Genomic DNA, 20,857 nt, shown 5'->3' with positions numbered 1-20,857 from the left:
TAGCCCAGGAAATATAGAAGCACCAGACTTGCTGGATCTCACCCCGGATCCCCCCAGATTAGCGTCCCGATTCCCAAAAAGACGTTGTGGACCCATTACGGCCAACATGGGAGGCAAAGCCTGTGCCACGCTGGTTTTCAGGGGATGCATTGGCTCCATGGGTTTCTGGTCTTCCTTGTATCGCCTAACACTTTTATGTGACCGCAGGACGCTGCAACCGGTCGTAAATGCGAGCCGGCTGCCAAGAGCCCAAAATGCGATCAATTTAAGGTGCTAGCACAAATGAAAAAACACAATACAGTTATAGTTAGGATTACAAAATCCTAATTATTATTTTTTTGGGATTATTATTTATTGGATTATTTTTTAGGATTTTAATTGGATAATTATTATCCAATTAGGATTACAAAATCAACTACCGTATGAATGCAGGGCTATCTAAATCTACGTAAAGGGTATGCTTACTGGTATACAACTAATGACGTATTTGGGGTTATCTGGGGAATCACCGCTCTCAGATGTTCCAATATGGCTGATGAACATCCAAGATACATAGTCTGCACCAGTGATTTCTTAAAAGATACAATGACATCCACAATAACATTGCTTGGAAAGCCTCAAAAATTAAATCTGACACATGAGCATCAAAGCAGCTCTGTTGGTTTTCTAATTTTCAATGTCTTAATTGTTACATTTGTTCAAGTCAGTAAATCAACAGAAGACAGTGTATCTTTACTGGGTTCATTAGGAAGAGCTGGCGCAGCATTTTCCAACTAAGTACGTATTTTTCGACCAGTTATGAACAACAAGAACTATAGGATGGGCCAAGAGATAGAACACCTTTAGCTGGCTTAACATCAACCTTCACACAACCAACCAACATACTGGCTAGAATTTATGTCAAGATGTCTTCAGGGTACCAGTAAAACAACTATCTAAAGAAGCACTGCTGAACCTCAAAGGAAACAAAGGTGGGATTTAGACGAATCCCTAAGGAAAAGTTCCAATATTTAATATGCAAACGTTTCAGCTGTCTTAAATGGATTTATACTGATGGAGTGAAGTTCATCAGATGAGAAGAAAAGGTAAGGTAAGGCCGACGAAGCAAGGCACACCTTTGTAAACAGATGCCACAGCCAACCAGGTCTAGTATCATTAGGACCCTCAAGGTTGAAGCCCAAATAGAATAAAACCAGGAGAAGACATGCTAAATGCTCCCAAGTTCCAGCAGCAGAACAGTAGTGAGGGTCGTCCTGTTGCAATGATGGCAGACTTAGCCCCAAAGGGCCAGGATTCAGATTTCTCTTCATATATTGACTAACCAAACAGCCTGAGATAGTCAGTATGGCAGACTGGTCCATCATAATGATTACAGGTCCCAACTGAGCTCCATACCGGCCCTCCGAAAAGCAAGAGGCTGATCTTAAGTTGCAGCTAGACTGTCTCCGTTCCCATGTCTGATGTTCCCACCTTCCTGTTCTGATGTGCCCCCCTACTCTCATTCCAGTGTGATTACTGATTGATGGAAGGTCCTGGGCCATCAAGTCAGGCTCGACTCTTAGCGACCACATGGATGGGTTTTCTCCAGGACAGTCTCTCGGGCCTTCTGATGTTGCACCCATTGCCGCCGTAAATGTAGGCCTCAACATCTCCAAAGTCAGTCATCTGAACATTTCAGAGATGGGTCACTGTTAAGAATTCTGGCCTGCCATACAAACAGTATGCACTGGTCAGATGCTCCTTCTAGAAGGAATGGCTAAGCAAATCACAGAGATTCCTTTCATGTTTCCTCCACTGTGACTTGGGAACTAGGAACAATGGCTGGTTCCTCAACTAACAGGTCAGAGGTACATGCTGTGGTTTGTTCTTGGTTTCCAATTTTGGCTTGTTTAGGGCAACCCATGGATTGTGGTGTTCGTTGCTGGCTAGTTCCACTGGGAAGAAGTCCCACTAGCTTCTTTATGGAAATTCTTCACTACTCGGGCTTGGGAATCATGGCCGGTGTGATCCAGGTCTGGTCTCTTGCTTAGGACACCTAGACTGAACTCAGCCATCTCACCAGGTGACCGTGGGCAACAGCAATTCTCTCTCAAGTGCCTTCTCTACCAGTAATCTGGGAATACGACCAACTTTACGGACTGTGACAATGAAAAGCAGCTTTTATGTGAGTGAGAATTGCTGTAAGAATGATTCAAAGGCTCTGTGGGCTGCAACTTCATGCGTACCTGACTCGAAATAATGCTATGCATACCTATCTTGGAATAAGTCCCACTGCCCTTGTGGGATTTTTAGGGTAGCCGAGAACAAAGCAGGCGGGCCATCTGAATGAGAACACTGTCCGGGATCCATGAGAACACTACATATTTAGACCTATGAAAGGCCACCCACAAAACTCTGCATGTAAAAAAGCTGCCAATGGCAAGGGTATACTTTTTCCAACAGCTTTGTTAAAAGTCACTTTTTTAAAAAAAGAGGATGAAGCTGAATAGGACATAAAATCCTCCAGCGTGGAATAAGTTTTAGAGATATCTGGCATCTCTGCTCATTCTTGCGATCACCTGCTCAGGAGAGCTGGAAACTCTTGGCCGCAGACATGAGCCTCACAATGGCTGAAACCCGAAACTCTGCTTTTTCTAGCCCTTTTGCCCCTCTCTTCCCAATGCATTCACAAGCTGGAATAGCCACAGCTCATGTTTCCAGAGAGAAAGCCACATCAGTGTTTGAGCTTCAGACCCACAAAGGGAAGGGAAGGGAAGGGAAGCCATCGAGTTTACCACAGCAGCAGCCAGGACAAGAATTATTCATATATACAGGTAGTCCTCGCTTAACAACCATTTGTTTAGTGACAGTTCAGACTTATGACGGTGCTGAAAACTGACTTATGACCAGTTCTTACATTTACAACCGTTGCAGCATCCCTGAAGTCACGTGATCACAATTTGAGCGCTTGGCAACCGGTTCACATTTATGACTGTTGCAGTGCCCTGTGGTCACGTGATTGCCATTTTTGACCTTCCTGGCCAGCTTCTGGCAATCAAAATCAATGGGGAACCACGTGATTCACTTAACGACCACATGGTTCGCTTAACCCTTACAGAGATTCGTTTAATCACCGCTGCAAAAAAGGTCATAAAATTGGGTTAGATTCGCTTAATGACTGCTTTGGTTAGCAACTGAAATTCCGGTCCCAATTGTGATAGTCAAGTGAGGACCACCTGTAATATACTTCTATATATTTAAGGAACACGCAGTTGGATCCTGCATATATCCACAGGGAATAAATTCCATCAAGTTCAGTAGGACTGAGGTGTAAATAGATACAGACTGAATGCAACTAAAGATTTGCAAATATTCCAAGTCACTTATCAATGGGTTCCACAAAGCCACCCTTCTTCTTTCAGTGACAGCCAGGTGTTTAGCTACCATCACCTCTCACAGTTTTATTGGAAACAACACTCATGACAGCTTATGGCAATACATTTAAAGCTAACACTCACAAAAATACGTGAACTGCTTAATTAAAAAAAAATGTTCAAGAGAACCAAAAACATTCACTGTCCAATAGATCAATGGCTCCTAGAAATAAATTTGCATTCCATGCAACAAAAACACCCCTGGATGAACATGGTTTCCCATGGGAAGTACACTGCACTGTGGAAAACAGAAGCATCGTTCTACTAAACTCAAAACTGTTGACATAGAGGGGAATTTCCATCACAAGGCTTATACAGCATTGGCTGGGATTTTTTTTTAATTTCCAATATTAGCAAATCAGTGTCCTCGAGTATAAGCAGAACAATTCTTTTCCCCCCCCCCCCAAATCTCCCGTATAGTCTAACCATTCCGAAAATGGTGTAAGATCCAAGCAGGATGAAGGATCCAATTTTTACAAATTGAGCATCTTGGGTTTTATAAACCGAATATTCCCCCACGCTTATTACTATATACCCCTGAGTGCAGATTCCAATGGAATGCTCAGGCAAGGTGGAACATCAGCAATGCCCACAGATGCTTATTTTCCCCACTTACCTCTTCCATTTTTTCTGGAACGGGGCTGCTGTGAACAGGCTGCATTTCTTTCGCCTCAGAGGACTCCGATTTGGAAGTCCTACTCAGCTGGTCAATAGGAGTGATGCTGGCATCTGCGGCTGCCCCTCTTGAGTTCTGGCAGGCAGCAGCCATTCCAAGGGCGGGCTCGTCGTCGTCGGAATCAGGCAGTGGGGTCGGACTGATGTCTTCCAAACCAGTGCTGGAAGGGCGCGAGGAAGGGGTTTGTGCTCTGTAGACGGGCTGCGAGTTTGGGATTGGAGAGAGCTGGGAAGAGGACGACGAAATAGGACTACCTTCCATTCGAATCTCATTGTCCGAGTCGTGCTCGTTGAGAAAATATAGCTTTGTTCTCTGCTCCTTTAAGAGCATTTCAATCCTTGAGTCCAAGCTGTTAGGCTGAATTTCGGATTCTACCGTGGGGGTGCCGGGGGTCTCGCTCCGCTCTGGAGTCTGGGTGAACGTTGCCACCGTTGGCTCATTAAGACTGTTAGGGTCTGGAAGAGGGGGGGGTTCCTCGGGTTTCTCCTTCACAGGAACGAATTCAACAGGAGGAGCTGTGCTACTTTCAATGGCCGCCTCTGTGGGAGGTGGGGGCAGGGGGCGCCGGTATTCAACTTCCCTGGAAGTTTGGGAAAACTGGGGCTCTTCAGGCTGGGGGTACGTTGCTGGGGCCTGGTACGGGGAGAAGGCAGACTTGTACGTTGGAGCACCTGAGTGACTGACGGGAGACGTGTGGGAATATTGCACGGTTTCTTGCTGATGGGACTTGAACGCACCAAACTGATGCTCGGAGCCTCGGAAAGTACCTGCGGAGTTATGTACGTAGTGGTGACCCAAACGCCGATTATACGCATCCGTAAATTTTGTTTCGTGCCTCCTGGGTTTATACCCGGAGTCCTGTCCAAAATGGTACGCAGGCGTCGTCTGTCGACTAGAGTAGGCCGAGTCTTGGGAAAACGGAGTCCCTAGACGCGGGGTATGGGGAGTTCCTTGGGACTGGGGGGTAAACTGGCTGTACGAGTTTGGGGTATCTTGCCGACAACTGGAAAAGGCCGTATCATGGGAAAATGGGGTGCTGCTGTTTGGGGTAGTGGATGATCCTACAGAAGAAAGGCTACCGTCCTTTAGGCGTTTCAGAGTATCGGCCAACTGCAAAAAAGGAAAAGGCAACCTGTAAACAACAGCTGAGCCCTACTCGAAGAATTGTCCATTCACAGATAAATGCAATGGAGGCGGAGTCTAAAGGAACGATCGGATTATGGGGAGAAAAGAAATCCATCAATATCTTGAGCAGTCCCTTTGCCTCCTAGAGAGAGGGGTCAGCCTCCTTCAGACTGTGCAGCTGGCTCCTTTAAACGGTCCTTTAATTTTATTACCGTTTTTAACACCGCCAACCACCTCAAGGCCCACTTTAAGGCTTTCTACTAACCCATCTTCCTTGCATTCACTGCACATACCTCCACATCTAGAAAACCAAAGAGAACAAATACCTTTCAATGAAAAATCTGTATGGGAAAAAAAATGCAGTTATCAGATTGAACGAATGAGCTAAGTGGACGTGGAAACCAACCCTTCAAGCAAGTACAAAACACGAGTCCTCGCAGTAGAACACCCCCCCACCCCGCCGGGATATGGCTTGAGCTGGGAGTCTCCTCAGCTGCTGACCCTGGTCAGATGGGCAACCGCCAAGAGTAACTGAAGGAGTCACCGGACATACGCGGAAACTCTTCCTTAGATTCTGCAAGAAATGTGGCAAGGCGACGCAGCTCCAGCACAAAAAGTTCCTGATGCTGCAGCCACTCTTTCACCTAATGTATTTACCTGTCTTTTTTCAAAAATCCTGTGCAAGAAAAGAGAATTAAACACACTCTGTTAAAAAAAAAAAAGCTGGGGCTTGAATAATAAAACACCCAGAAGACGTAGCAGGGCAAGTGGAAAGTTTCCAGATACGGATTGTTAAGAACCAGAAGCCCAGGCACGGACTGCTGTCAATCAAAATTTACTTTGACATCTTCTTCGGCAGCCTTTCCAGAAGGGCTCTGAGTCTGAGCTTCAGAGCAAAACGAAACGGAAACCTTCAAAATGACACTGATGACAAGCTCCTCACAAAATACATGTAATGGCGTGTTTGTGTGTGTCATCTACCCCTATCTTTCATGCAGTGGCATCAGGAATCAATCTTGAAACTACAGTGCTGAGATGGGCAGCCATATATACGGAAACAAATAAACTGGGAACAGCTAGGCCACGGCCAATAAAACCCAACACTGTAAAGAAACAGGACGCCAAGTATCTGGGGGAAAAGGTCGTAATGTTATTTCCCACCAGTAAGCGCACCTGAATCCAGGCTGTTCAACGCAAGAGTCTTTTTGTAAAAGGCGGCAAGAAAGATCTCTCCAAAATTCCTTGGCTTTGTAGAGAAACCCAGTGGGAGATGCTTGGTCAGGCTGGATTTCAAGCTGAGCATGAGGAACGTGAAGCGAACCCTAATATCTAAGAAAAGGAATAAAAGCTGGGGGAAGCCACCAAGACATTTCGAACGGCATTGCTCATAATTTCTCGCTATGGATAGTTAGGAACAATGGGAGTTGAAGTCCAAAATGTCTGGCTGGCCGGTGATCCCTGGACTAAAGTAACACAGCATTAGCCTTGTAAGTAAGGAAATTAAAGTATCTAGCACTGTTTTAATGGAGCTATCGTTGCTCGCTATCTCTATCAGGAAATTACACCAGAGTGATCGCCTCCAAGTTAAGAATAAATCGTTGTATATAGTCCTGATGCAGAACGATAATCCGGATGATCATTTGCCAATGCCGAACTACGGTTTGATGAAAAGAGCAAGGGATCAATTCAGCTTTGCAAACAGGAGGCTAAGGAAAAGGGAAGTTTCTTCTACAATTCTGAATAAAGTCACCAAATTGTAGAAGAAACACTGCTGTGTTTTTTTTAAAAAAATCCATGGAAACTGCCAAAGTCCAGTTGTTCCGTATTCCAACAAGGGGTGATGCTTAAACAGCTGTCAGGGAACCCAGGAGAAATTGCTCAACAGAAAATTCAGCTCTTGCAGAATTGAGATTATGGTGCCATCCTCGCAGCTTTTTCATCCAAATTTCCAAAAGGCAGGCAGGAAATGAAAGTGATAAAGAAGAGGACAAGGCTCAGAACCGGCTGCTGCCTTTTGCATACACTGGCCTGATGAAGTAGAATTATGCAGTTTAAGCATTTGGAGACTGAAGACTGAAGAAAGGAAAAAAGCTGTTTAAAGAGGTGTTTAAAAATCTAGGCAACAGGTACCTCCCCCAGGGAGGAAAACACAACCTTCACAGGGATATTTTAAAATACTCATTAATTTCTTATTAGAAAAATCTAAATACTTAACAATGGATGGAAGCTATTCATACTTATTAGTCACACCAGTTTAATTTAAATGACTTTCTGTCTTAGCCGACGGAATAAGGACCTCTAAGAAAAAGCAAGTGATACCTTCAGGAAACACAGCTTGCTTTCTGTTTTATTAGCCACTCACTGTGGTGTTTTGCACAGCTGGTTTTTCTTTGTATTCCTTGTCCAAAACGGACAGGGTCAAACTTCAATTATTAACGTTACTTAAATACAGTTATCTCTCTCCTGCCCCGATTTCAAAATCAGACTAGGAGGCAGAGGTGACTTCTTCATTGGTGCCCATAAACCTAATTCAGGTGGGATGGGTTAAAAATGTGGAAATGAGATCCTGTCCCCCTAACTAGGATGAAGCTTTTTTTATCGATCTGGGCACTGGGTGAAATCGGAGTTTGTGCTTTCTTCCAGTTTCGGTTCTATCAAATATTCCTGCTTCATAACTCAAAAGCAGATTTCTAAGATAAATGAAGTCTGATTTTATCTTGGTCAACTGACCATCTATAAAAACCGCCAGTCAACATATGCATCAAGCAGACGTCAGGAACACACTGCACTGTTAGAAACTTTTCTAAGCGCTATCTGCTGAGTGCAACAGGAGCAAAACAGGAACTCGGCAACTTTCAAGGGGATTTCGACATGTTAGTCAGAAAAAAGGTAAGTAGTATCAGGCCACCCTGGATATTTTGTTAGAGAATGGAATATATACCCTAAACCAGTGTTTTTCAAATGTGGCAGCTTTAAGATTCTGGGAGTTGACTTCAACTCCCAGAATTCCCCAGCCAGCATACTTTTAAGGTTAAACCACCCAGAGTCACTTTTATAGTGTATATAAATAAATATCAATTGGCAGCATGCTAAATTAATTAGCAACCTAATCACCTAAAGACTTACTTTACCTGTTATTCACAGGATGATTGTCTGCACTACAAACCCTCTTTTTATTAGCATGTCTAACAACAACCTAGAGCTCCACCGTGATTTGTACCCGTTCTAAAGTTCTGCTGCCAAAGGGAAGACCAGAACTAGCTTGACATAAATCTCAGCCATGTCCTTCCTGAGGCAGGCTGACCAGTATACCCAAATCATGGCTGGCTGTGAATGAAGGTCTTAGCCCATGTGCCAAGCACAGAGCATCCCTTAACATCTACCAAGCGCCAAACATACCTGCAGAGTTTCATTGACGGTGGGTGATGCATCTTGTTCATTCTCCACTGGCAAGGTCTGCGGAGTGTAGAGCCCATTCACAAGGAGCTCGTAAAAATGCATGCGCTTTTCACCTGGAGAGATAATAAAATCACTATTAAAGAAAATGGATGGGCAATAGGTAGTATAGAACGATGATCTAGAACCCTCATTTTAGAGCAGTGTTTCTCAACCATGGCATCTTTAAGATGCATGGACTTCAACTCCCAGAATTCCCCAGCCAGCATGGATGGACTTCAACTCCCAGAATTCCCGAGCCAGCATGCCCACACATCTTAAGGTTGCCACAGTTGAGAAACACTGCAAATACACCACTTGCTACTCAATATTCATTTATCGGGGTCTCGTTCTGCAAAATACTTCTTAGTTGAAAAGAATAAGCAGCTGCTTGATTTGTTCCACTTTTTATCTTACCTTTCCTCCAAAGAACTCTGATTCATCCCTGCTCATTTTATCCCCAGAAGAACTCAAGATATTTTGGGTGAAAAGAAATGGCGAGACTCAAGGTCGCCCAGCACAAACATGGTCTAACCAAGACCCACATTGGCTCCCAAGTCTTCCAAGAGATTAGCTGATTTAGACCCTCCAACCTGGATCTTTTCATAGGATCCCTCTGCAATTCTCATCAGTTGGCAGCACATCCAGGGGATAACGGGGATACAGTTCAAATATATTTTGAGAAGGGCTTGACAGGGAGATGGATCTAATTTCAGGCTGCTTTCCTTGTGAGGAGTGAAAACTTCAGAGGTTTAAAAGAATATTAGTGCAGAGCAAAGTTATCCCCTCTTCTTCATCACAGGGCTCAATGCTCCAGAATCTGCTTTCTCCTACCATGTTTCGGGAGAGCCAGTGGCAGAAACAGTTTAACGACTCTAGATGTTGAATTACTTACAAACACCATCTTCAGCCCCACATGTGCTCACCCACTGCTGTCAGGCTAAGCTGTGGTCGGTAAAGGAAGCTGCAACCACTGGGTTCACACAACATGTGATGCCAAACCTAAGCAAATCGCATTACTATGGGAAAGCACATTTTGCTAAGTGGCCACAGAGGGGTCAGCGTCCAACTCCAATTCTTGGAGATTTTGAGACTTCTTTTGCCTACGTTAGGCACATTTTTGGTTTTTAGGAAAACACATCTTTTCCCTTAAAAAAAAAAAAAAAGCCAAATATTTCCTCTTCTGCATGGTCCTGCCCAAGATTGCCAACCTATGCATCTTCACTTGGGCAATAAGCCCCCTCCTGCACATGCATGAAATCTTCAACACCCAGTCCAAAAACCTACCGTGCAAAGGAGGAGGAAAAGAAAAAGGGGGTTAGCTCCATGCTCAGAGCGATGCTGTTATACCAGCATGGCAGCAGAATCCAAAGCTATTGCACTAATACAATTCCGGCAGCGGAGCGGTGCTGTGCAAAAGTGGGCTGACAGCAGAGTAATTAGCAAAGGAGCGAGAAATAAAAGAGCTAATATTGTCAAGCCTTATGCAACTTGGTAGATCGATCCTCCTGGGACCAGAGTGCATTCCTATGAGCCACAAATTTCATTTCTAAAAGATGCCACGGAGCTACCGATGATGTGGTAAAATGCAACGAAGATGCTTCAGGGGATGAAGAGGCTTTCCTCTAAAAAGTTTGGAAAAAGGGAGAGGAAACAGGGGTCCGAGAAGAGATTTATAAAGGCAGGAATCGCATACCGCACGAAGCTACAACGGCATGAACCCAGCAGCCAAGATTTGTAAACTATGGCTTATGGCTTAATGTGCTGTGTGAATCCAGAACACTGGTTATTTCTTTAACCATGATTAAGCCAACAATTTGTTAATCCTGTCAAATGATGCCTTAAGTGGAGAAAGCACTTCGGGATTGTCCATTAGTGACCGTGTGTGTGTGGAAATCCAAAGAAACAAAGGGAGGGGGGATTATTTCCATCCTGGGTGCCTAAGTAATAAAATCAGTGGCTGATAGTCACCAAGTAAGGGCAGGACGTTTCCTCCATTCATGGAGAAGGAAGTTTTCTTAATGGCTGTGATCTAACCTCTATCTAGGTTCAGCTATAGCATGTCCTGAATGCCATATGTTGGGAGCAACAGTGAGTGAAGGGTCTGAGCCTCCCAAAAGGGGCGTCTGGATGGCCGCTGGGGGAATCAAGCGCTCAGCTAGATGAACCTCGCTCTCTTCCTGAGTTCTGTTCTTGCAATCACAGTGCAGTTGTATGATGTTGCATGTACTTCCCACGCATCTCTTAGTTAACCTGACAAGAGTCCTGCAGGAGAGGCCCATAACACAGGCTGGGGGATTGAAAAGCCATTCCACAGACCACCTTCTGAACTCTTGACTGGAGATTTCTTGGTCCACCAGTAACTCTTAGCCTCTACACCACATTATCACACTCAACTGAAGCACAAAATCAGATAATTTCAGTGGCCAGGTTACTGTCCCAATTAGAAAAATAAAAATGTAATGTGTCATTATTGTCTCAGTATCAGCAGCAGCAAAAACCTTACTATAAACCAACATCTAAGTTTCACCTTAAATGACTCACAATAAAAGCTGCAACACTTTAAGATCTCTGGTGTTATAGTCTTCTGAGGCCCAACTAACATTTAAACATAATGCACTCTTTAGTACTGAACATCATATAATTAACTAAAAAATACTGGACATGTCAGAATCTAAAAAAAGGAAACAATTAACTGTTTCAAAGGCTAGTATTAGAAACCTAAAAATTCATTTTTGTTATCAGCAACGGTCAAAATACATGCAAAATGTTAAAGGGAGGTTTCATCCAATGACAGCTTGAACTGTCAAGCGATTACCTAAGAACTGTGAACGTGTCTTTAAATCAGAAAGACTTCAGGCTACAGTTCTCATAAGTCAGCTCTGTTTAACTCACTGGAATTACTGCAAACTAGTACGTTTAGGGTTCGGCTGAAAACATTAAAGCTTAACTGATGTATCACAAACTACTCAGAGCAGAGCTAAAACCACAGATGATGATATTGTTTATTGATTATGTGCCACTAGTCAGAACTAATGCAAGGGTGCCTCTAAATAACGCTGAAAGTACACTCAGTAGCAAAGCAATCTCCCTGACCTATATTTTCCCTTCATTGATGAATCCATTTTTCTGATAGGCATGTCTGAATTTTCATGTCACAACACGAGAAAAAATATTTCATTTCAGCTGGAAGTCGGTGAACTAGAACCAAAGCTGATTTCCAACACTTAGCATTGGAAGCACATGCAATTTCAAACTCTTGCAAAAGTGCTTTTCAAGCCGGAGGAAACAAGTCAGTATTTCATTACACAAGAAAAATAACTGGTTCATTCCATATGCTCTTCAACCATTTTGCTCCAAAACTTAACATTTCCCCTTCTTTTTACATTTAAAATAATCGCCTAGCAAAGGCAAGGAACAAGTTACATGTTATACACTAAAGTAACAAATTGGTCTGAATGACTAATGTACATTTCCTTGCTCCAGGCCAAAAGAAGAGGGAAAAAAAACATTACGAAAAAAAATTAAAACCAACTCCTAAAATATTTCTTATACATGTAGGAATTATACAAATCATCCCATTCGCACCTAGATCGCTTTGTCTCTGCCTGGCAGGGTCAGCCTTACAGACTTCCTACTTGAAAGAAGAGTGCGCTGTCTCTTTAAGAGAGAGAGGAGAGTTTTTTTGCAGTCCCCTTTAAGAATACATTGATTTCCACAGTAAAGGGACTAGAGAAAAAGACGGGCTCTGCTGTTCTGCCTGTTAGAGGGGGTGAACCTCTCGGATTATTTCCTCAGACGCTGTTTTCTAGAGGGAATTCTCTGACCCCCACCATCTCGCCGCTGGGGCTGTCCTTGAAGTTCCAGCTCAGGGCGAAGGATACTGTGGGCCCAGAAGTGCAGAGGGACCAGTTTGGCAAGCCTGGGTCAGGGTGGGTAAGGATGGCAGCATTTGGCAAATTACAGGGCTGTCTCTTAGCAACAGACAACACGTCCAATTCCACGTGACTACCAAAAGCCCAGGAAGGCAAGGGGGGTGGAGTGGCAGCCATTTAACAGTCCCCCCTTTTAATTAATGACTAGTCCTCCCTGTCCCATCTGCAGACGCACCTCCCTGCAGGGCGGGGGAAAGGCGAGAAAGAAAAACAGGAGGGAAGAGAAGGGTGGAAGAGCAACGGTCCACAGCTCCCCACCTTTAGTATCCAGCTCCACGTGGATGATGTTGCCCATGACAGATGTGTTGTGCAGGTGCTGAACAGCTTCCCGGGCGCCTTTCACAGTGGCAAAGACGACTTTGGCGATTCCCAGGTGCTTCCTGTTCTTCGGGTTGTACAAAATCTCCACTTCTTCCACCTCGCCGTATTTTTTACACATCTCGGTCAGGAAATTTTCACGGATGTTGTCGTTCAACTTGGCGAAGGTGACTTGCTTGGGAGGCACCGGTCCCACGTAAAACTCATCAATCTGGAGATTTATTTACAGGCGCGCAAACAGCGGCAGGCAGGATGGGAGGGGGGCGGGAAACAACACAACGGAAAGAGCCATTGAAGAAGCATCTCTTGACCCGGAGAGGCATTTCCCTGCCTCCTGTCCCAGCAGTGCCCCCAAAATCCCCCATTTCTGCATCCACCATCACTTGTTTGCAAAATGACTGACAATGCACAAAGATGCCCTTATTAATTAACCCAACTTCTGTCAAACAGCAGGCTCAACTTCACTCTGTTGCCTCTGCAGCGCGGCTACCCCAGTTGCTCAACAAACAATAAACACCAAGTGGTCACGGTGGAAGCAAACAGCAGCCCAGTCCCCTCAGCCCGTACCTTGAATTTAGGGACGGAGAGTTCCAGTTCTTTCGTTTTGGTCCATATTCGTCCAATCCTGGGATCCTCGACACACTCCACGGGGGCAAGGCTTGGATTCTGCCAAAAAAAAAGAAAAAGAGGAGGAGGAGGTTGGGGAGATGTCACCCGCGTCCAGGTACAAACCTCACAGGGCCAAAAAGTTTACCCTGCAGAGTGGCAACATGGAAATCGAAAGGCATGCTTGGTTGTTGTTTTTTTTGGGGGGGGGAGAGAACAGTAGATGCCCCCCCAGGCTGAACGGGGCCGGGGACCCTCCAGCCATAAAGCTGCCACTTTTTCTGACAGGCCACGGCTGGGTCGGGGGTGTAACTTCTGAGCCTGCCCTCCGGGGTCAGGGCTTCCTCCCCGAGTCAGGGGAGCCCCACTCTCTGCCCAGGAAGAGGAGGACCCGGTTTGAGCGCGATACCGGGGGGGGCACGGGGGGCCCTTCCTGGCGCCCCTCCCTCAGGGGGACCCGCTTACGGGAATGCTGAAATGCTGCCCATCGTAGCGGTAGAGTTTGTGCTGGCCTTTCTTCAGAGCCGGGTCAATGATCAACTTGTAACTTTTCCAGTGGTGGTTCTTCTTCTCGGCCGAGGGACCCGCCGGGGCGCCGCTCTCCATGCCGTTGATCCAACCTGGGGGGAGCGGGCGGGGAGGGGGGGCCAAGTCAGAAAAAACGCGGAGGGGGAGGGAGGGGGTCACGGCGCGGCCCCCCCGCACCCGCGGCCCCCCCGTCCGGCCCCGGGAGCCGGCGCTGCCCCGTCGCGGGGCCCGGCCCGGGCAGGGGGTCCCGGCCCCGCTCACTTGAACTCAGCTTTCGGCCGGGGTCCTCGCTCGGCTTGGCTCGCTCTCCGCCGCCGCCCGCCGCCCTGCTCTCACGGAAGGACATTGTTCGCCGGGCGATCGGCCGCGGGCCGCGGGCTGCTCCTCACGCGGGGCCGCGGGCTACATTACGCGGGGCCGGGAAGCCGCCCGCCGCCGCCGCGCGAGCCGCCCAACATCGTGCGTGTGCGCCGTCGGCTGGCTCCGCGGGCATCCCACAATTCTCCGCTACGGAGCCGCCGGGCGAATGGCTAACCGCCCTCCGCCGAATGCACATTCACGGCAGCCGCGCCGCGCCGCGCAGCCCCCGGCCCGCCGGCCCGGCCCCGCCGCGCCGCCCCGCCCGGAAGACGGGGCCGGGCATGGCCCCGCCGCCCCCCGCCCCGGCCTGCCGCCCCGGCCCGCCCGGACGGCGCGGCCCAGCCCGCTTGGAATCTGCCGACTGCGTTTACCTAGGCGGGGAACCCTCCCCAACCAAGCCGGGGGCCGGGGGCGGGCGCAGGGGCGCGGGCGCGGGGGGCGAAGTTGCCGGGACGGGGGGCGGCGAGGCCGAGGCCACGTTAGGCCGGGGCACGTTGGCGCCTGGGGAGTCACCTCCCGAGGGCCCCCAGGCCGGGCGCCGATACGCCGCGCGCAGCGGCACCTTCCTCTCCCCGGCGGGCGGGCGGGCGGGCGGGCGGCGGCGGCGGCGGAGGAAGGGGCGCCCCTGTTTTGTTACAATGTGTCAATTTCACGATTCCGGGGAGGCGGGAGGCAGGCAGGCAAAGTAGCAGCTCCGGCTGATGAAAGGTCCGGCGCAGCCAATCAGGCGGGCCCTTCCATTTTGTGTCGGCTAGAGCCAGTTCGGCGGGGCAGGCTCCCTCGCCCGCTCGCCCGCCGCCGCCCGCCCGCCCGCCGCCGCCGCGCCCCCCCCCCGGCCGCCCTCGCCCCGTCCTCCGCTCCCCCTCCCCTCCGCGGGTCGCTTCGTCGGGCTCGGGGTGGCTTTACCTCGTCTTGTGCTTGGGGTTGGTAATTGGGCCGTGGTGAGGTAATTGGCTGGTTGGAGGCCCCGGGCGGGCGCAGCCAATCAGGGCGCCGCTTGCATCGGGCTTGAGTTATTAGACGCGGCTCGACGGGCTTCCTCCCGCAGACAGCCGAGGAGCGGCCGGGCGGCCGGCCATTTTTCTGCAATGGAATCAAATGGCCAGCTGGGCTTTCCTTTGTTCGCGGGGATCCTCGCCGGCCCGGGCAGGAGCGCTCCCCGCCCGAGTCAGAGTCTGGCCACCTTTAGAGGACTCAGAGGAAGGAGGAGGACGGGAGAAAGAGCCGGATTTTTCCCTCTGACTCGGAGCCCATCTTGCTCTCGTGTCTAACTAGGTCATGGCACGCCCTTAAGCCAGCAGTCCCCGTTTTGAATGAGCAAAAAAAAGTAAATACATACGTCTTTTCGGTGTGTTTCTATTTTTGAAAGCTTTCGTCTCTCCGCCTGAAGTATACATTTTTAGATAAGTCTTAAACACTTAACAGTCCTGGCCATCTTTTAAGTTAAACCCTTCCGTGGTAACGAGGTAAACACAGAGGTAGGAACCGTGAAGTCTGGCAAAAAAAAGTCAGGATAACTTTTTGTTTTGCCTTTTACATTGTAAGTACCCAATCCGTTCTGTCCTTCTTAATAAGTGTAGTTTTCATGTTAAATGTTACTGGGGTTCTCCTTATTTATTTATTTCAGACTTCATCTGCATGTCATTTTTTTTGTCTTGTCTTATCTAAACCAATTGCTTCTGAAAGACTTTCTAAATCATACTTAGTATTTAGCTAGAGATGCGTAGGATGTTTACATACAGTAACTTAACCAGGCGTAGCCACACTAACATGTGCAGATTGAGCGGTATTTGATCATGTTTTTTAAAAGATGGCGGGGGGGGAGGCGAAGGGAAGGAAATACACGCCGAGCTCTTTATGTGCGGCGCAAATCTCAGCGAAATGTACCGATTTAAGTCTGCAGCCCAAAATTAGCTGGATACCGTTGGTCAAAATCAGTGGACGTCTTGACCCTTTTTTTTGGTTTGGCTTTTTTTTGCTATAGCCATAGAAACGACTGGATATGAGATTTGATTTGCAAATGTGCGGCAGGTCAGAGAGAATGTAACCAATATTTAGAAATAGCGACCCCCCCCCGTTACCCCCCTGCACCTTCAGAACCGCCTCAACTATGGTGTGCGGGTAAGTAAACCTTTTGCCCTTGCAGGGGAACAGAGCAGGCCTCTGCGACAAAATGTTTCTCGCCAGGGCGGATATCCGAGTTACTTTCGGTCCGGGTTGGGGGGGGATAGCTAACGATCTCGGGGCTGGTGGGGGGGATTCATAACCAGGATCCGACCCTGTCCCTCCCTCCCTTCCGCCTCCCCGAAACAACGCGCTTGGCTTGGCTGGAGATGGAGCGGTTTTCCTGGCGGATCCGCGGTGGCTTTAGAGAGCTGCTAAGCCAGACCGGGGCGGGGGGGCGGCTTTTGCTTGCTTGCTTGCATGCCGCCGAGAGCCTGGGAGTTTTGCTCCCCGCGGTTACTGGCGAGGGTCTCTCCCCTTCGTCGAAAGCCTTCGCTTCGGGGAGCAGGAGTGGCGGCGGCGGCGGGGCTCTGCTCGTCCTGCGCGCGAGGGAAGCCGCCGGCCCCAAGATGGAGGCTCGCCTCTGCCCGTCCGAGGCGCTGCCGGGCTGAGTCGAGCCGTCGGGAAGGCGCGCGATGCGGCTGCCTCCATTTTCCTTTCTCTCCCTCTCTCCCCCTCTCCGCCCTGCAGGAGCGGCTTTCTTGGGCCGGCCTCCCTCCTTCTGGGGCGAGCCGCCGCGGCTTCGCAATGGCGGCCCCCGGCTTGGCTCTCCCGCCGAGGCCGAGGCGAGCCCTTCCTCTCGCCGCCCCCTCGGACGGAGCGGGTGGAAAGCCGGGCGGCCCAGCGCCGGGGCCGCCCTCCCTTCCCCCGCTTCTTCCGAGGGGAAGACGGGGCCATTCCGCGCGAGCCGGCGGCACCGCCGCCGCCGCCTTCCACCCCTTGCCGTGGAGGGAGAGGGTGGCTCCGACATGGCGGCGCTGCCCGGCGCTCTCCTCCCTGCCTTGCTTCCCTCCCTCCTGCTGCTGCGGGCGCCCGGGTGGGTGGGGAGCGAATCGCCCGGCAGGGCAGCTCCGAGCAGGGTGTCAGCGGCATTAGTCATCCTGCCCACCCCCCCAGCCACGAGCCTGAGAAAGGGGGAGCTGAATGGAGGAGGAGGAGGACCAGGACCAGGACCAGCAGCGGCAGAGAAGGGAGTACGTGCCGTGCCAACCAGAGAGGGCTTTCTGATGGCATCTGCCCACGGCCAGTAGGCAGCCTGTGCCAGGCGCAGCCCTGGTGAAGCTGCTTCCCTTTGTTTGCAGGGCCAGGTTCCAGAGTGAGGGCAGGAGAGCCTCTCGGGAGCTGCAGCTCTGAGCCTCCCTCCTCTCCCCCAGCCGAGAGAGCTGGCGCCTCTGGCAGCGGACTGGAGGCCGCTCAGGCGCTGGGGGCTGCTTCACGCGCCGGGGGTCTCCCAAAGGGGTGCCTTGCTGACATTTTTGAAAAAGGGCGACGCCTCGGGCCTTGACTTCACGCTGGAGTCTTCCGTGCAGCCTTTTCCACCGGCTAAGCCAGGTTTTGTTTTGTTTTTCAATTGGTGCAGAAATGCGTAGACAAGCGACCAGCTCTGTTTTTTGGCTTAGAAAAATATTAGCTTTCCTCAGAGCAGCCGGATTGGCAAGTGTCCAGGTGAAATCCATCTGACCTTTCTCTTCCCTATCTCAGTAATCTCTCAAGAGGGGTGACGGTTGAAACATTTCTCTCAAACATATCTCCCGCTGCTGGCGGATTGTAAAATATTCAGTGGGAGGCCCTGGGTGTTGCCTCTCGGATTCCATTTTACCATCTGCACCAGGATTTGCTCAAGCGGTTAAACCTGTTTTTAAGCAACAGCTCGAAAGGAACGGACTGCCTGTTAAACATTAAGCAACGTCATCCTTCGGGCCTTTGTGGGAAAAGAGAAGGTAAAGCTATTGCTTAAGTTGAAAGCATACGAGGGGGACCTGCTCCTGGTGAAGTCTGCCAATTGCTTCAGAGTAAACATGCTTGGTATTTACATTGTACACTTGGGGGCCTTTAAGATGGCGTCGGGAGAACGGGCTTTGATGTCTGCCACCGGGCTGAACTAGGCGTCGTGGCGCATTGTATTTCCATGTGAAAAATAGTGCCGACAGAGTGCCGCTGAGGTCAATGTGTGCATCTTCTACCCGTTTGCCATTCCCTGTGGGCGACCTACTTGCCAGGAGGGATAACAGCGAGGGGGCCCGTCACCGGACGACTGCTTAGCGAGGCGTCTCCCCCCCAAGGCTGCCTTTGTGGGCTAGGAACGAAGTGGCCGGCTGAAGGGGTCTCAGATTCCTTTCAAACAGCACAAGCGACGCATGAGCAGCAGCTGCCAAGCGCGAGCTTGATCCCGACAGCCCGGATTGTGGGTTGTATACGCCTCGGCTGTTTTCTCCCTTCCCTTCCCTTCCCCGCTCCACTTAGCCTAACGTAGGTCACTGTGCCATCTCTGCAGCTCCACGTCTCTCGCAATTGGCGCAGAGAGCACTGCTGCTTTGAGTTTTCCAAGCGATCCGTACGTTACCTTTACAACAGTCTTACACAGTTGCGTCGTTTTATCTCCATATGGTAGATAGATGTGAAGGCAAGGCTGGAATATACAGTGGCTTATGTGTAACTTAATCCCATGATTTTGAGGCTGAGGTAAGATACAAACCGAAGTTTTTGCAGCTTGCATGAATAGTTGTGCTATGCTGACTTAGGGAGGGTGGAATGTCTGGTCCTCCTCCTCTACTGAAGCGCCCGGATTAAGAATAAGTACGACACTGTTTTGCCCTAATTTGAGATTTGTGGATGCCAGACCATTTATTTTAAAACTTCAAGAGGGTTGCTGTGTCAGAGGCTCTAAGATGGACTCTTAGTTTGCCAAGAGGCTTTTGGAGTTTGCTCAGTGTATTTATCCTGATAGCGTATCTCTTGGCAAAGACCTGTGTTGCCCACAGGATCGGTTAAATTATCCTGAAAGGGCGATTTGCACTGAATTTGTGGGGAAATGGCTTGCATGCTTTATCAATTAGCCAACAAGCAGTGGTATTGTTACATAGCTGAGGTTACCTCCCTTTCAAGCCTATTTCACTTCAATCCATTTCAGCTGTCCTCGGAGAACGCTTGCCTACAAAAACGGTCTTCTCGGGCTTTCGAAACATTTTCCAGTTAATTTCGTTCTAGCAGTGCAAGTTCTGTGTCTTTCTGGACAGAGTCTGTCTGTGTCTTTGAGGGACTGGGACGTTTGAGTTGAGGGGCGGCAGAGGAATGCGAACGTTGCTACGTGTTGGGGAATAAGCTAAATGAGAGCAAGTTTTTACAAGCAAGCCTCCTGGCCCAATTCCTATTTCACCGTGTATTTAGGCAGCCAAGACTCCACCTATTTTCGTGAACCAGAAGACTGAATACATAGAAGCAGTTTTATTAAATGTTTGCATTTGCTGAGTATTGTCGTGAGCAAGCTCTAGTTGAATGCCTTTTTCTTTAAACTTCAAACCTTCCTCTGTGAGGGGCACTGATTAGATTATGCAATCATCTCTCCGGTACACAATCTCGTAGCTTGTTTTGCCCCCCACCCCCGCCAGGAATCCGGATGCTTTGCTTAGGAAGCCCACCTCGGAGTGTGTCCTCTACTGTACTTGAGGAGGACAGAGCCGTGCCCTTAATTGGCTGAACTGTTCTAGGGTTGCTGCCCAGGGAGTTTGCAGAGGAGCTTCTGGGAGAGAAAGGGAAGCTTTCCTTTTAGCAGCAACTACAGTCCCCCGAGAGATGGATGCGGCCTGGGAGGGAGGAAGTGGCTGAGGAGTGCTGCTTAGGCAGCGAGAAGGGGGCAGAAAGAGATCAAGCAAAGGAAACAAAACCGACTTCCAACCTTCGTAGTGTGAAGCGAGTGTGCACGCTGGGGAAGAGAAATGGAGAAAAGTGGTAGTGGCTTTCTGAGGAGGAGGACACGGTATACAGTGAGGTTAAGCTGCTCTTTGCCGTAACGCACAAAATAGAGTCCCCACATTCGTGCGATCGGTTCAGTTTTGGTCTTACGGTGCTTACGAATGCAGCGCCGGGCAGCGTGTAAATCAGTTTGTCTTGTCTTCTTGAATAAACTGCCGGTTGTCTCCTCAACAGGCCCCAGCAAACCAAGGTCCATGTGCTATGTGAACCCAGTCTTATTCCCATATTGTGCTACGCCATAATTGGATCTGTTTGGTTTTGATTAAACATTATATACGAATTTAGTCTACTGTGGCTTGTTCAACCAATCATGGCTTACATGCAAATCTTATCATTGCATCCCATTAGGCAGCAGTTGCTAGGATGCACTAGCTTTTCTTTCACATCCTTTTCTATTGGTCTTATAGTCTGCATTATGAGCCTTAGTTATATCTTGAACAATTAATAGTAATAAAAAAAGGAAAGAAAAACAATGAGCTGTTCTG

The 20,857-nt window shown here is 49.0% G+C and overlaps 1 protein-coding gene across 1 annotated transcript in view; it reads right to left on the bottom strand.

Annotated features, from left to right (window-relative positions):
- Positions 1-14,427, bottom strand: part of SETD1B (SET domain containing 1B, histone lysine methyltransferase) — a 29,585-nt gene extending 15,158 nt beyond the window's left edge. Inside the window, exons 1-6 of the mRNA XM_063315353.1 lie at positions 14,298-14,427; positions 13,974-14,128; positions 13,470-13,568; positions 12,843-13,113; positions 8,614-8,726; positions 4,030-5,199 (exon numbers count right to left, since the gene is read on the bottom strand). Of these exons, the coding sequence (XP_063171423.1) occupies positions 4,030-5,199; positions 8,614-8,726; positions 12,843-13,113; positions 13,470-13,568; positions 13,974-14,128; positions 14,298-14,382 (1,893 nt within the window). The 5' untranslated portion in view covers positions 14,383-14,427. The remainder of the gene's footprint in view (positions 1-4,029; positions 5,200-8,613; positions 8,727-12,842; positions 13,114-13,469; positions 13,569-13,973; positions 14,129-14,297) is intronic.
- Positions 14,428-20,857: the final 6,430 nt, after the last annotated feature.

This window comes from Candoia aspera, chromosome 15 (assembly GCF_035149785.1).
Source record: "Candoia aspera isolate rCanAsp1 chromosome 15, rCanAsp1.hap2, whole genome shotgun sequence".
NCBI lineage: Eukaryota > Metazoa > Chordata > Lepidosauria > Squamata > Boidae > Candoia > Candoia aspera.
Note: the sequence above shows the minus strand (reverse complement) of the source record. Positions and strands in the feature narration are given on the sequence as shown.